At 46.7% G+C, this 17,469-nt stretch overlaps 1 protein-coding gene across 1 annotated transcript in view; it reads left to right on the top strand.

Moving 5' to 3' along the window:
• LOC127907393 (G-protein coupled receptor 54-like) overlaps window positions 1-16,669 on the top strand; it is a 35,498-nt gene extending 18,829 nt beyond the window's left edge. Inside the window, exons 4-6 of the mRNA XM_052462652.1 lie at window positions 5,616-5,854; window positions 9,070-9,228; window positions 16,323-16,669. Of these exons, the coding sequence (XP_052318612.1) occupies window positions 5,616-5,854; window positions 9,070-9,228; window positions 16,323-16,574 (650 nt within the window). The 3' untranslated portion in view covers window positions 16,575-16,669. The remainder of the gene's footprint in view (window positions 1-5,615; window positions 5,855-9,069; window positions 9,229-16,322) is intronic.
• Window positions 16,670-17,469: the final 800 nt, after the last annotated feature.

Below are 17,469 nucleotides of genomic sequence, written 5' to 3'. Positions count from 1 at the left end.
AAACACATACCACACAAACCACACACACCACACCACACCACACACACCACAAACACACACCACACAAACCACACACACGTCGCACACACACCACACACACCACACCACACGCACCACACACCACACGCACCACACACCACTCACCACACACACCACACGCACCACACACCACACGCACCACACACCACACACCACACGCACCACACACCACTCGCACCACACACCACTCACCACACACACCACACGCACCACGCGCCACACACCACTCACCACACACACCACAAACACACACCACACACCACACACAAACCGCACAGCATACACACACCACACACACCACTCACCACACACACACACACACACACACACCGCACACCATACACACACCACACACACCACTCACCACACACCACACACCACACACACCACACACCACACACACCACACCACACACACCACACACACACACCACACACACCACACACACACACACACACACACTGCCCACCACACACACACCACACACACCACACACACACAGCACACACACCACACACACCACACACCACACACACCACACACCACACACCACACACACCACACACCACACACCCCACACTCCACACACCACACACACACACACACACACACACACACACACCACACACCACACACACACCACACACCACACACACCACACACACACACACACCACACACACCACACACACACCACACAACACACACCACATACCACACACACCACACAGCACACACACCACACAGCACACACCACACAGCACACACACCACACACACACACACCACACACACACCACACACACCACACACACACACCACACAGCACACACCACACACACCACACACCACACACACACCACATACCACACACACACACCACACAAACCACACACACACACACACACACACCACACACACCACACACACACCACACACACACCACACACACACCACACACACACCACACACACCACACACACACACACACACACCACACACACACACCACACACACACGCCACACACACACACACACACACCACGCACACACACCACACACACACACCACACAAACCACACACACACACCACACACACACACCACACAAACCACGCACACACACCTCACACACCACACCACACACCACACACACACACACCACAAACACACACCACACAAACCACACACACCACACCACACACACCACACACACCACACACACACACCACACAAACCACACACACAAACCACACAAACCACACACACACACCACACACACACACCACACACACCACACAACACTACCACACAACCCACACACACACACAACACACCACACACACCACACCACACCACACACACCACACACACCACACCACACACACATCGCACACACGCCACACACACCACACCACACGCACCACACACCACTCACCACACACACCACGCGCCACACACCACTCACCACACACACCACAAACCACACACCACACACAAACCGCACACCATACACACACCACACACACCACTCACCACACACACACCACACACACACCGCACACCATACACACACCACACACACCACTCACCACACACACACACACACACACACCACACACCACACACCACACACCACACACCACACCACACACACCACACCACACACACACACACCACACACACCATACACACCACATACCGCACACACCACACAGCACTCAGCACTTACCACACACACACCACACACACACCACACACCATACACACCGCACACCACACACACCACTCACCACACACACCACACACACACCAAATACACACCACACACCACACCACACACACCACACACCACACCACACACACCACACCACACACCACACACCACACACCACACACACACCACACCACACCACACACACCACACACCACATACACACCACACACCACTCCACACACACCACACACCACACCACACACACCACACACACACACACACCACACACACCACACCACACCACACACCACACACACACACCACACACCACACCACACCACACACCACACACACACACCACACCACACACACCACACACCACACACACCACACACCACACACTGTCACATCTATTCTGTTATATTTCCATATCTGTGAGATACATACTCTCTCTATCTCTCCATCTCTCTGTCTCTCTTGTCTCTCTGTCTCTCTTGTCTCTCCATCTCTCTGTCTCTCTTGTCTCTCCATCTCTCTGTCTCTCTTGTCTCTCCATCTCTCTGTCTCTCTTGTCTCTCCATCTCTCTGTCTCTCTTGTCTCTCCATCTCTCTGTCTCTCTTGTCTCTCCATCTCTCTGTCTCTCTTGTCTCTCTGTCTCTCTTGTCTCTCCATCTCTCTGTCTCTCTTGTCTCTCCATCTCTCTGTCTCTCTTGTCTCTCCATCTCTCTTTCTCTCTTGTCTCTCTTGTCTCTCCATCTCTCTGTCTCTCTTGTCTCTCCATCTCTGTCTCTCTTGTCTCTCTTGTCTCTCCATCTCTCTGTCTCTCTTTGTCTCTCCATCTCTGTCTCTCTTGTCTCTCTTGTCTCTCCATCTCTCTGTCTCTCTTGTCTCTCCATCTCTCTGTCTCTCTTGTCTCTCTTGTCTCTCCATCTCTCTGTCTCTCTTGTCTCTCCATCTCTGTGTCTCTTGTCTCTCCATCTCTCTGTCTCTCTTGTCTCTCCATCTCTCTGTCTCTCTTGTCTCTCTGTCTCTCTTGTCTCTCCCTCTCTGTCTCTCTTGTCTCTCTGTCTCTCTTGTCTCTCCATCTCTCTGTCTCTCTTGTCTCTCTGTCTCTCTTGTCTCTCCCTCTCTCTGTCTCTCTTGTCTCTCTGTCTCTCTTGTCTCTCCATCTCTGTCTCTCTTGTCTCTCTGTCTCTCTTGTCTCTCCCTCTCCTTCTATATTTGTCCTGCTCTCCATCTCTACATATCTCTATCTTTATCAATCTATATCTCCATCTCTATCTTCTATCTATCTCTACATATCTCTATCTTTATCAATCTATATCTCCATCTCTATCTCTATCTATCTCTCCATCTCTCTGTCTCTCTTGTCTCTCCATCTCTCTGTCTCTCTTGTCTCTCCATCTCTCTGTCTCTCTTGTCTCTCTGTCTCTCTTGTCTCTCCCTCTCTCCTTCTATATTTGTCCTGCTCTCCATCTCTACATATCTCTATCTTTATCAATCTATATCTCCATCTCTATCTCTCTATCTATCTCTACATCTATTTTTCTCTCCATCTCCATCTCCATCTGTATCTCAATTCAATTCAAGGGCTTTATTGGCACGGGAAACATGTGTTAACATTGCCAAAGCAAGTGAGGTAGATAATATACAAAAGTGAAATAAACAATAAAAATTAACAGTAAACATCACACATACAGACATTTAAAAACAATAAAGACATTACAAAGGTCATATTATATATATACAGTGTTTTAACAATGTACAAATGGTAAAGGACACAAGATAAAATAAATAAGCATAAATATGGTTTGTATTTACAATGGTGTTTGTTCTTCACTGGTTGCCCTTTTCTTGTGGCAACAGGTCACAAATCTTGCTGCTGTGATGTCACACTGTGGAATTTTACCCAGTAGATATGGGAGTTTATTAAATATTGGGTTTGTTTTCTAATTCTTTGTGGATCTGTGTAATCTGAGGGAAATATGTCTCTCTAATATGGTCATACATTGGGCAGGAGGTTAGGAAGTGCAGCTCAGTTTCCACCTCATTTTGTGGGCAGTGAGCACATAGCCTACCACAGCCTTTCTTAATAGCAAGGCTATGCTCACTGAGTCTGTACATAGTCAAAGCTTTCCTTACGTTTGGGTCAGTCACAGTGGTCAGGTATTCTGCCGCTGTGTACTCTCTGTTTAGGGCCCAATATCATTCCAGTTTACTCAGTTGTTTTGTTAATTCTTTCCAATGTGTCAAGTAATTATCTTTTTGTTTTCTCATGATTTGGTTGGGTCTAATTGTGTTGCTGTCCTGGGACTCTGTAGGGTGTGTTTGTGTTTGTGAACAGAGCCCCAGGACCAGCTTGCTTAGGGGACTCTTCTCCAGGTTCATCTCTCTGTAGGTGATGGCTTTGTTATGGAAGGTTTCAGAATCGCTTCCTTTTAGGTGGTTGTAGAATTTAACGGCTCTTTTCTGGATTTTGATCATTAGTGGGTATCGGCCTAATTCTGCTCTTCATGCATTATTTGGTGTTTTACGTTGTACACGGAGGATATTTTTGCAGAATTCTGCATGCAGAGTTTCAATTTGGTGTTTGTCCCATTTTGTGAAGTCTTGGTTGGTGAGCGGAACTGATTCAAGTATTTTTAGCCAGATCCTAATTGGTATGTTGAATTTTATGTTCCTTTTGATGGCACAGAAGGTCCTTCTTGCCTTGTCTCTCAGATCGTTCACAGCTTTGTATATCTCCATCTCCATCTCTCTCTCTCTCCATCTCCATCTCTATCTCTATCTATCCTGCTCTCCATCTCTCTCTCTCTCCATCTCTCTCTCGCCATCTCTATCTCTCCACCTCTCCATCTCTCATCTCTCCTTCTCTCCCTCTCCATCACTCTGTCTCCATATCTCTCCATCTCTCCATCTCCATCTCTCTCTCTCTCCTCTCTCTCTCGCCATCTCTATCTCTCCACCTCTCCATCTCTCATCTCTCCTTCTCTCCCTCTCCATCACTCTGTCTCCATATCTCTCCATCTCTCCATCTCTCCTTCTCTCCCTCTCCATCTGTCTCCATATCTCTCCATCTCTCATCTCTCCTTCTCTCCCTCTCCATCTCCATCTCCATCTCTCATCTCTCCTTCTCTCCCTCTCCATCACTCTGTCTCCATATCTCTCCATCTCTCATCTCTCCTTCTCTCCCTCTCCATCACTCTGTCTCCATGCCTCCATCTCTCATCTATCCATCTCTATAGAGGAACCTCTCCATCTCTCATCTCTCCTTCTCCACCTCTCCATCTCTCATCTCTCCTTCTTCCTCTCCATCCCGTCTCCAGAGATCTCTCCATCCTACCACCATCTCTCAGCTCCTTCTCTCCTCTCCATCACTCTGTCTCCATATCTCTCCATCTCATCTCTCCATCTCTATCTCTCCACCTCTCCATCTCTCATCTCTCCTTCTCCACCTCTCCATCTCTCATCAACTCCAGGTCCATCTAGACAACATCTCTCCGTCTCCACCCTCCATCTCTCATCTCTCTCCATCTCCATCTCTCATCTCTCCTTCTCCACCTCTCCATCTCTCCTTCTCCACCTCTCCATCTCTCATCTAACCTTCTCCACCCTCCATCTCTCCTTCTCCACCTCTCCATCTCTCATCTCTCCACCCTCCATCTCTCTCTCTCCATCTCCATCTCTCATCTCTCCTTCTCCACCTCTCCATCTCTCATCTCTCCTTCTCTCCTCTCCATCACTCTGTCTCCATATCCTCCATCTCCATCTCCATCTCTATCTCTCCACCTCTCCATCTCTCATCTCTCCTTCTCTCCCTCTCCATCACTCTGTCTCCATATCTCTCCATCCTTCCCTCAGGTTCTCTCCTGCTGTCAGTGCCTATAGCTCTGTATCAGCGTTTAGAGGAAGGCTGTTGGTTCGGTCCCCAGACCTACTGCAGCGAAGTGTTTCCTTCAGCCCGCCTCCAGAGAGCGTTTATCCTTTACAGCTTCCTGGCTGTCTACCTGTTACCTCTCGTCACCATCTGCTTCTGTTACGCCTTCATGATCAAACGCATGGGACAGCCCTCGGTACAGCCCACCGACAGCAACTACCAGGTAGTTAGACAACACAACCTGTCTACCCCTTACCCTAACCCCATCCTCTAACCCTCCCCTAACCCCGTCCTCTATCCTTATCCTAACCCAATCCTCTAACCCTAACCCTAACCCTTATCCTAACCCAATCCTCTAACCCTCCCCTAACCCTGTCCTCTATCCTTATCCTAACCCAATCCTCTAACCCTCCCTAACCCCATCCTCTATCCTTACCCTAACCCCATCCTCTAACCCTCCCCTAACCCGGTCCTATATCCTTACCCTAAGCCCATCCTCTAACCCTCCCCTAACCCCATCCCCTAACCCTACCCTAACCCCATCCCCTAACCCTACCCTAACCCCATCCTCAAACCCTACCCTAACCTTACCCTAACCCCATCCTCTAACTCCATCCTCTAACCCTCCCCTAACCTTACCCTAAGCCCATCCTCTAACCTCCCTAACCATCCCCTAACCCCATCCTCTAACCCTCCCCTAACCCCATCCTCTAACCCTACCCTAACCCCATCCCCTAACCCCATCCTCTAACCTTACCCTAACCTTAACCCCTAACCTTACCCTAAGCCCATCCTCTAACCTCCCCTAACCTTACCCTAACCACATCCTCTAACCCTCCCCTAACCCCATCCTCTAACCTTACCCTAACCCCATCCTCTAACCCTCCCCTAAACCATCCTCTAACCTTACCCTAACCCCATCCTCTAACCCTCCCCTAACCCCGTCCTCTATCCTTACCCTAACCCCATCCTCTAACCCTAACCCTAACCCTAACCCTTATCCTAACCCAATCCTCTAACCCTCCCCTAACCCCATCCTCTACCCTTACCCTAACCCCATCCTCTAACCCTCCCCTAACCCCATCCTCTAACCCTAACCCTAACCCTTACCCTAAACCATCCTCTAACCTTACCCTAACCCCATCCTCTAACCTTCCCCTAACCCCATCCTCTAACCCTACCCTAACCCCATCCTCTAACCCTACCCTAACCCCATCCTCTAACCCTCCCCTAACCCCATTCTCTAACCTTACCCTAACCCCATCCTCTAACCTTACCCTAACCCCATCCTCTAACCTTACCCTAACCCCATCCTCTAACCCTCCCCTAACCCCATCCTCTAACCCTCCCCTAACCCCATCCTCTAACCCTCCCTAACCCCATCCTCTAACCCCATCCTCTAACCCTAACCCCATCCTCTAACCCTACCGTAACCCCATCCTCTAACCCTCCCCTAACCCCATCCTCTAACCTTACCCTAACCCCATCCTCTAACCCTCCCCTAACCCCATCCTCTAACCCCATCCTCTAACCCTAACCCCATCCTCTAACCCTCCCTAACCCCATCCTCTAACCCTCCCTAACCCCATCCTCTAACCCTCCCTAACCCCATCCTCTAACCCTACCCTAACCCCATCCTCTATCCCTACCCTAACCCCATCCTCTAACCTTCCCTAACCCCATCCTCTAACCCTCCCTAACCCCATCCTCTAACCCTACCCTAACCCCATCCTCTAACCCTCCCCTAACCCCATCCTCTAACCCTCCCTAACCCCATCCTCTAACCTTACCCTAACCCCATCCCCATCCCTAACCCTACCCTAACCCCATCCTCTAACCTTACCCTAACCCCATCCTCTAACCTTACCCTAACCCCATCCTCTAACCCCATCCTCTAACCCCATCCCTAACCCCATCCTCTAACCTTACCCTAACCCCATCCTCTAACCTTACCCTAACCCCATCCTCTAACCCTACCCTAACCCCATCCTCTAACCCCATCCTCTAACCCTACCCTAACCCCATCCTCTAACCCCATCCTCTAACCTTACCCTAACCCCATCCTCTAACCTTACCCTAACCCCATCCTCTAACCCCATCCTCTAACCCCATCCTCTAACCCCATCCTCTAACCTTACCCTAACCCCATCCTCTAACCTTACCCTAACCCCATCCTCTAACCCCATCCTCTAACCCCATCCTCTAACCTTACCCTAACCCCATCCTCTAACACCATCCTCTAACCTTACCCTAACCCCATCCTCTAACCCCATCCTCTAACCTTACCCTAACCCCATCCCTAACCTTACCCTAACCCCATCCTCTAACCTTACCCTAACCCCATCCTCTAACCCTCCCTAACCCCATCCTCTAACCTTACCCTAACCCCATCCTCTAACCCCATCCTCTAACCTTACCCTAACCCCATCTTCTAACCTTACCCTAACCCCATCCTCTAACCTTACCCTAACCCCATCCTCTAACCCCATCCTCTAACCCTACCCTAACCCCATCCTCTAACCCTCCCTAACCCCATCCTCTAACCTTCCCCTCCATCCTCTAACCCCATCCTCTAACCTTACCCTAACCCCATCCTCTAACCCTCCCTAACCCCATCCTCTAACCCTCCACTAACCCCATCCTCTAACCCTAACCCCATCCTCTAACCCTCCCTAACCCCATCCTCTAACCTTACCCTAACCCCATCCTCTAACCGTCCCCTAACCCCATCCTCTAACCTTCCCCTAACCCCATCCTCTAACCTTACCATAACCCCATCCTCTAACCCTCCCTAAACCATCCTCTAACCTACCCTAACCCCATCCTCTAACCCTCCCTAACCCCATCCTCTAACCCTACCCTAACCCCATCCTCTAACCTTCCCCTAACCCCATCCTCTAACCCTCCCCTAACCCCATCCTCTAACCTTACCCTAACCCCATCCTCTAACCCTCCCCTAACCCCATCCTCTAACCCTCCCCTAACCCCATCCTCTAACCCTCCCCTAACCCCATCCTCTAACCCTACCCTAACCCCATCCTCTAACCTATCCTAACCCCATCCCTAACCTCCCTAACCCCATCCCTAACCTCCCCTAACCTTCCCTAACCCCATCCTCTAACCCTCCCCTAACCCCATCCTCTAACCCTACCCTAACCCCATCCTCTAACCTATCCTAACCCCATCCTCTAACCCTACCCTAACCCCATCCTCTAACCTATCCTAACCCCATCCCTAACCTCCCCTAACCCCATCCTCTAACCCTCCCCTAACCCCATCCTCTAACCCTACCCTAACCCCATCCTCTAACCTATCCTAACCCCATCCTCTAACCTACCCTAACCCCATCCCTAACCTTACCCTAACCCCATCCTCTAACCTTAACCCCTAACCCCACCCCTATCCCGACCCCCTAAACTTAACCCCTACCCCCTGTAGGTAATAGCCCAAGCGAGACGTGGTGCAACAGTCAGGGCTCGTGTCTCTAGGATGGTGGTGGTGATGGTGGCTCTGTTCACTGTGTGCTGGGGGCCCATCCAGATCTGCATCCTGCTCCAGGCCTTCGGACCACACCTGCGCTCCTACGCACTCTACAAGGTAACTCTGTCTGCCCTACACACTCTACAAGGTAACTCTGTCTGCCCTACACACTCTACAAGGTAACTCTGTCTGCCCTACACTCTCTACAAGGTAACTCTGTCTGCCCTACACACTCTACAAGGTAACTCTGTCTGCCCTACACACTCTACAAGGTAACTCTGTCTGCCCTACACACTCTACAAGGTAACTCTGTCTGCCCTACACTCTCTACAAGGTAACTCTGTCTGCCCTACACTCTCTACAAGGTAACTCTGTCTGCCCTACACACTCTACAAGGTAACTCTGTCTGCCCTACACACTCTACAAGGTAACTCTGTCTGCCCTACACACTCTACAAGGTAACTCTGTCTGCCCTACACACTCTACAAGGTAACTCTGTCTGCCCTACACTCTCTACAAGGTAACTCTGTCTGCCCTACACACTCTACAAGGTAACTCTGTCTGCCCTACACTCTCTACAAGGTAACTCTGTCTGCCCTACACACTCTACAAGGTAACTCTGTCTGCCCTACACACTCTACAAGGTAACTCTGTCTGCCCTACACACTCTACAAGGTAACTCTGTCTGCCCTACACACTCTACAAGGTAACTCTGTCTGCCCTACACACTCTACAAGGTAACTCTGTCTGTCTGCCCTACACACTCTACAAGGTAACTCTGTCTGTCTGCCCTACACACTCTACAAGGTAAGTCTGTCTGTCTGTCTACCCTACGCACTCTACATGTTAACTCTGTCTGTCTGCCCTACGCACTCTACAAGGTAACTCTGTCTGTCTGTCTGTCCTTCCGTCCGTCCGTCCATCCGTCCTATTCCAATATTCCGCCATATTCCAAATGCGATCTACCCCAGCCTTGTATTAGTCCCTTCTCCTTTAGTCAACCTGACTAGTTCCCACTAGAGTTATCCTGCTGCCTATTCATTAAATTGAGTTCTATAGCTATTCTATGGTAACAAGCCACCCGTCATCACAGTGGACAAATAGCAGGCTTGAGGTTAACTCCATTTAATGTCTCTTCAATTCAGGAAGTGAACTGAAATTACAATGCGTTTCAATGACAGAAAATGTGGCGTTAGAATTTGAATTTGGTTTACTTTCTGAATATATTGGAATTTCAATGGAATTGACCCCAACCCTGGCAGGCACTGAACAGAGATGGTGGAGCGCTGAACAGAGATGGTGGAGCTCTGAACAGAGATGGTGGAGCACTGAACAGAGATGGTGGAGGGCTGAACAGAGATGGTGGAGCACTGAACAGAGATGGTGGAGCACTGAACAGAGATGGTGGAGCACTGAACAGAGATGGTGGAGCACTGAACAGAGATGGTGGAGCACTGAACAGAGATGGTGGTGCACTGAACAGAGATGGTGGAGGGCTGAACAGAGATGGTGGAGCACTGAACAGAGATGGTGGAGCACTGAACAGAGATGGTGGTGCACTGAACAGAGATGGTGGAGGGCTGAACAGAGATGGTGGAGCACTGAACAGAGATGGTGGAGCACTGAACAGAGATGGTGGAGCACTGAACAGAGATGGTGGAGCACTGAACAGAGATGGTGGAGCACTGAACAGAGATGGTGGAGGGCTGAACAGAGATGGTGGAGCACTGAACAGAGATGGTGGAGCACTGAACAGAGATGGTGGAGGGCTGAACAGAGATGGTGGAGGGCTGAACAGAGATGGTGGAGCACTGAACAGAGATGGTGGAGCACTGAACAGAGATGGTGGAGCACTGAACAGAGATGGTGGAGTACTGAACAGAGATGGTGGAGGGCTGAACAGAGATGGTGGAGCACTGAACAGAGATGGTGGAGCACTGAACAGAGATGGTGGAGTACTGAACAGAGATGGTGGAGGACTGAACAGAGATGGTGGAGGACTGAACAGAGATGGTGGAGCACTGAACAGAGATGGTGGTGCACTGAACAGAGATGGTGGAGCACTGAACAGAGATGGTGGAGCACTGAACAGAGATGGTGGAGCACTGAACAGAGATGGTGGAGCACTGAACAGAGATGGTGGAGTACTGAACAGAGATGGTGGAGGGCTGAACAGAGATGGTGGAGCACTGAACAGAGATGGTGGAGCACTGAACAGAGATGGTGGAGGACTGAACAGAGATGGTGGAGGACTGAACAGAGATGGTGGAGCGCTTAACAGAAATGGTGGAGCACTGAACAGAGGACTTGGTTGGGTTGTGTTTCGGAGGACACATGGCTCTCGACCTTCGTCTCTCCTGAGTCCATACGGGAGTTGCATCGTTGAGACAAGACAGTAACTACTAACAATTGGATACCACGAAATTGGGGAGAAAAAAGGGGTAAAAAATAATATGTGGACAACTACAAATACCTAGGTGTCTCTATAGACTATAAACTTTCCTTCCACACTCACATCAAACATATCCAATCCAAAGTTAAATCTAGAATTGGCTTCCTATTTCGCAACAAAGCATCCTTCACCCACACTGCCAAACATACCCTCGTAAAACTGACCATCCTACTGATCCTCGACTTCGGCGATGTCATTTACAAAATAGCCTCCAATACCCTACTCAACAAATTGGATGTATTCTATCACAGTGCCATCCGTTTTGTAAACAAAGCCCCATATACTACCCACCACTGTGACCTGTACTCTCTCGTTGGTTGGCCCTCGCTTCATTCTCGTCGATAAACCCACTGGCTCCAGGTCATCTATAAGTCTTTGCCCCACCTTATCCCAGCTCACTGGTCACCATAGCAGCACCCACCCGTAGCACGCGCTCCAGCAGGTATATTTCACTGGTCTCCCCCAAAGCCAAGTCCTCCTTTGGCCGCCTCTCCTCCCAGTTCTCTACTGGCAATGACTGGAACAAACTGCAAAAATCACTGAAGCTGGTCTTATATCTCCCTCACTAGCTTTAAGCATCAGCTGTCAGAGCAGCTTACCGATCATTGCACCTGTACATAGCCCATCTGTAAATAGAACACCCAACTACCTCATCTCCATACTGTTATTTGTTTTTTGCTCCTTTGCACCCCGGTATCTCTACTTACACATCATCACCTGCACATCTATAACTCCAGTGTTTAATTGCTAAATTGTAATCACTTTGCTACTATTTATTGCCTTACCTCCCTCATCTCCAATTGAACACACTGTATATAGACTTTCCTGTGTTATTGACTGTGTGTTTGTTTACTCCATGTGTAACTCTGTTGTTGTTTCTGTCGCACTGCTTTGCTTTATCGTGGCCAGGTCTCAGTTGTAAATGAGAACTAGTTCTCAACTAGCCTACCTGGTTAAATAAAGGTGTTCTCAACTAGCCTACCTGGTTAAATAAAGGTGTTCTCAACTAGCCTACCTGGTTAAATAAAGGTGTTCTCAACTAGCCTACCTGGTTAAATAAAGGTGTTCTCAACTAGTCTACCTGGTTAAATAAAGGTGTTCTCAACTAGCCTACCTGGTTAAATAAAGGTGTTCTCAACTGGCCTACCTGGTTAAATAAAGGTGTTCTCAACTAGTCTACCTGGTTAAATAAAGGTGTTCTCAACTAGTCTACCTGGTTAAATAAAGGTGTTCTCAACTAGTCTACCTGGTTAAATAAAGGTGTTCTCAACTAGTCTACCTGGTTAAATAAAGGTGTTCTCAACTAGTCTACCTGGTTAAATAAAGGTGTTCTCAACTAGTCTACCTGGTTAAATAAAGGTGTTCTCAACTGGCCTACCTGGTTAAATAAAGGTGTTCTCAACTAGCCTACCTGGTTAAATAAAGGTGTTCTCAACTAGTCTACCTGGTTAAATAAAGGTGTTCTCAACTAGTCTACCTGGTTAAATAAAGGTGTTCTCAACTGGCCTACCTGGTTAAATAAAGGTGTTCTCAACTAGCCTACCTGGTTAAATAAAGGTGTTCTCAACTAGCCTACCTGGTTAAATAAAGGTGTTCTCAACTAGCCTCCTGGTTAAATAAAGGTGTTCTCAACTAGCCTACCTGGTTAAATAAAGGTGTTCTCAACTAGCCTACCTGGTTAAATAAAGGTGTTCTCAACTAGCCTACCTGGTTAAATAAAGGTGTTCTCAACTAGCCTACCTGGTTAAATAAAGGTGTTCTCAACTAGCCTACCTGGTTAAATAAAGGTGTTCTCAACTAGTCTACCTGGTTAAATAAAGGTGTTCTCAACTAGTCTACCTGGTTAAATAAAGGTGTTCTCAACTGGCCTACCTGGTTAAATAAAGGTGTTCTCAACTAGCCTACCTGGTTAAATAAAGGTGTTCTCAACTAGTCTACCTGGTTAAATAAAAGTGTTCTCAACTAGTCTACCTGGTTAAATAAAGGTGTTCTCAACTGGCCTACCTGGTTAAATAAAGGTGTTCTCAACTAGCCTCCCTGGTTAAATAAAGGTGTTCTCAACTAGCCTACCTGGTTAAATAAAGGTGTTCTCAACTAGCCTCCCTGGTTAAATAAAGGTGTTCTCAACTAGCCTACCTGGTTAAATAAAGGTGTTCTCAACTAGCCTACCTGGTTAAATAAAGGTGTTCTCAACTGGCCTACCTGGTTAAATAAAGGTGTTCTCAACTAGCCTCCCTGGTTAAATAAAGGTGTTCTCAACTGGCCTACCTGGTTAAATAAAGGTGTTCTCAACTAGCCTACCTGGTTAAATAAAGGTGTTCTCAACTAGTCTACCTGGTTAAATAAAAGTGTTCTCAACTAGTCTACCTGGTTAAATAAAGGTGTTCTCAACTGGCCTACCTGGTTAAATAAAGGTGTTCTCAACTAGCCTCCCTGGTTAAATAAAGGTGTTCTCAACTAGCCTACCTGGTTAAATAAAGGTGTTCTCAACTAGCCTCCCTGGTTAAATAAAGGTGTTCTCAACTAGCCTACCTGGTTAAATAAAGGTGTTCTCAACTAGCCTACCTGGTTAAATAAAGGTGTTCTCAACTGGCCTACCTGGTTAAATAAAGGTGTTCTCAACTAGCCTACCTGGTTAAATAAAGGTGTTCTCAACTAGTCTACCTGGTTAAATAAAGGTGTTCTCAACTAGCCTACCTGGTTAAATAAAGGTGTTCTCAACTAGCCTACCTGGTTAAATAAAGGTGTTCTCAACTAGTCTACCTGGTTAAATAAAGGTGTTCTCAACTAGCCTACCTGGTTAAATAAAGGTGTTCTCAACTAGCCTACCTGGTTAAATAAAGGTGTTCTCAACTAGTCTACCTGGTTAAATAAAGGTGTTCTCAACTAGTCTACCTGGTTAAATAAAGGTGTTCTCAACTAGTCTACCTGGTTAAATAAAGGTGTTCTCAACTAGCCTACCTGGTTAAATAAAGGTGTTCTCAACTAGCCTACCTGGTTAAATAAATGTGTTCTCAACTAGCCTACCTGGTTAAATAAAGGTGTTCTCAACTAGTCTACCTGGTTAAATAAAGGTGTTCTCAACTAGCCTACCTGGTTAAATAAAGGTGTTCTCAACTAGTCTACCTGGTTAAATAAAGGTGTTCTCAACTAGTCTACCTGGTTAAATAAAGGTGTTCTCAACTAGTCTACCTGGTTAAATAAAGGTGTTCTCAACTAGTCTACCTGGTTAAATAAAGGTGTTCTCAACTGGCCTACCTGGTTAAATAAAGGTGTTCTCAACTAGCCTACCTGGTTAAATAAAGGTGTTCTCAACTAGCCTACCTGGTTGAATAAAGGTGATCTCAACTAGCCTACCTGGTTAAATAAAGGTGTTCTCAACTAGCCTACCTGGTTAAATAAAGGTGTTCTCAACTAGCCTACCTGGTTAAATAAAGGTGTTCTCAACTAGTCTACCTGGTTAAATAAAGGTGTTCTCAACTAGCCTACCTGGTTAAATAAAGGTGTTCTCAACTAGTCTACCTGGTTAAATAAAGGTGTTCTCAACTAGTCTACCTGGTTAAATAAAGGTGTTCTCAACTAGTCTACCTGGTTAAATAAAGGTGTTCTCAACTAGTCTACCTGGTTAAATAAAGGTGTTCTCAACTAGTCTACCTGGTTAAATAAAGGTGTTCTCAACTGGCCTACCTGGTTAAATAAAGGTGTTCTCAACTAGCCTACCTGGTTAAATAAAGGTGTTCTCAACTAGTCTACCTGGTTAAATAAAGGTGTTCTCAACTAGCCTACCTGGTTAAATAAACGTGTTCTCAACTAGTCTACCTGGTTAAATAAAGGTGTTCTCAACTAGCCTACCTGGGTAAATAAAGGTGTTCTCAACTAGTCTACCTGGTTAAATAAAGGTGTTCTCAACTAGTCTACCTGGTTAAATAAAGGTGTTCTCAACTAGCCTACCTGGTTAAATAAAGGTGTTCTCAACTAGTCTACCTGGTTAAATAAAGGTGTTCTCAACTAGTCTACCTGGTTAAATAAAGGTGTTCTCAACTAGTCTACCTGGTTAAATAAAGGTGTTCTCAACTAGTCTACCTGGTTAAATAAAGGTGTTCTCAACTAGCCTACCTGGTTAAATAAAGGTGTTGTTCAACTAGTCTACCTGGTTAAATAAAGGTGTTCTCAACTAGTCTACCTGGTTAAATAAAGGTGTTCTCAACTAGTCTACCTGGTTAAATAAAGGTGTTCTCAACTAGTCTACCTGGTTAAATAAAGGTGTTCTCAACTGGCCTACCTGGTTAAATAAAGGTGTTCTCAACTAGTCTACCTGGTTAAATAAAGGTGTTCTCAACTAGTCTACCTGGTTAAATAAAGGTGTTCTCAACTAGTCTACCTGGTTAAATAAAGGTGTTCTCAACTAGTCTACCTGGTTAAATAAAGGTGTTCTCAACTAGTCTACCTGGTTAAATAAAGGTGTTCTCAACTAGTCTACCTGGTTAAATAAAGGTGTTCTCAACTAGTCTACCTGGTTAAATAAAGGTGTTCTCAACTGGCCTACCTGGTTAAATAAAGGTGTTCTCAACTAGTCTACCTGGTTAAATAAATGTGTTCTCAACTAGTCTACCTGGTTAAATAAAGGTGTTCTCAACTGGCCTACCTGGTTAAATAAAGGTGTTCTCAACTAGCCTACCTGGTTAAATAAAGGTGAAATATAAATAAAGTGCTGGTTTTGTTTTGTAACGTGTAAATAAAGTGTTGTTTTGTTTGCCAGGTGAAGATCTGGGCCCACTGCATGTCCTACTCCAACTCTTCTGTCAACCCTCTGGTCTACGCTTTCATGGGCAACAACTTCAGAAAGGCCTTTAAAAATGCCTTCCCCTCTGTCTTCAGCCCGCAGGGCCAAGGGAGAGGGGGGGGCAGGGGGAGGGTGGGGGTGGGGGAGGCAGGGAGGGAAGGGGGGCGGACAGAGTGCCAGGCCCCCAACGTGGACACAGAGATGCACTTTCTTTCATCTGGGACCTGAAGGCCAAACGTCTCATTATTTATTTACAGTTGCGTGTGTCTGTTAGCTAATGCCTGTCGTGATCTCTGAGGTCCCAATGGGTCATGTGATTTCTGTAACTCATGGTACATGTCCCAATGGGTCATGTGATTTCTGTAACTCATGGTACATGTCCCAATGGGTCATGTGATTTCTGTAACTCATGTTACAGGTCCCAATGGGTCATGTGATTTCTGTAACTCATGGTACATGTCCCAATGGGTCATGTGATTTCTGTAACTCATGGTACATGTCCCAATGGGTCATGTGATTTCTGTAACTCATGGTACATGTCCCAATGGGTCATGTGATTTCTGTAACTCATGTTACAGGTCCCAATGGGTCATGTGATTTCTGTAACTCATGTTACAGGTCCCAATGGGTCATGTGATTTCTGTAACTCATGTTACAGGTCCCAATGGGTCATGTGATTTCTGTAACTCATGTTACAGGTCCCAATGGGTCATGTGATTTCTGTAACTCATGTTACAGGTCCCAATGGGTCATGTGATTTCTGTAACTCATGTAATTGGTCCCAATGGGTCATGTGATTTCTGTAACTCATGTAATAGGTCCCAATGGGTCATGTGATTTCTGTAATATGTCATTCTATGTCTTTTATCAGTTTTTTTACTGTCTGATATTCCTATTAATTATGTTAATATGTATTCCTATTCATTATATACATTTTATATATATTCATTATGTTAATCTTTATTTCTATTTATTATGTAAATGTTTTCTTCCTATTCATTATGTGGATTGTTATTTATATTTTTGGTCTCTCTAGTCTAGAACATAGTAGTATTGTAGTAGTGTAGCACTGTAATACTCTAGTACTGTAGTACTGTAATACTCTAGTACTGTGGTACTGTAA

The sequence above is a fragment of the Oncorhynchus keta genome, chromosome 14 (assembly GCF_023373465.1).
Source record: "Oncorhynchus keta strain PuntledgeMale-10-30-2019 chromosome 14, Oket_V2, whole genome shotgun sequence".
Taxonomy (NCBI): domain Eukaryota; kingdom Metazoa; phylum Chordata; class Actinopteri; order Salmoniformes; family Salmonidae; genus Oncorhynchus; species Oncorhynchus keta.
This window is presented reverse-complemented; position numbering and strand designations above follow the sequence as displayed.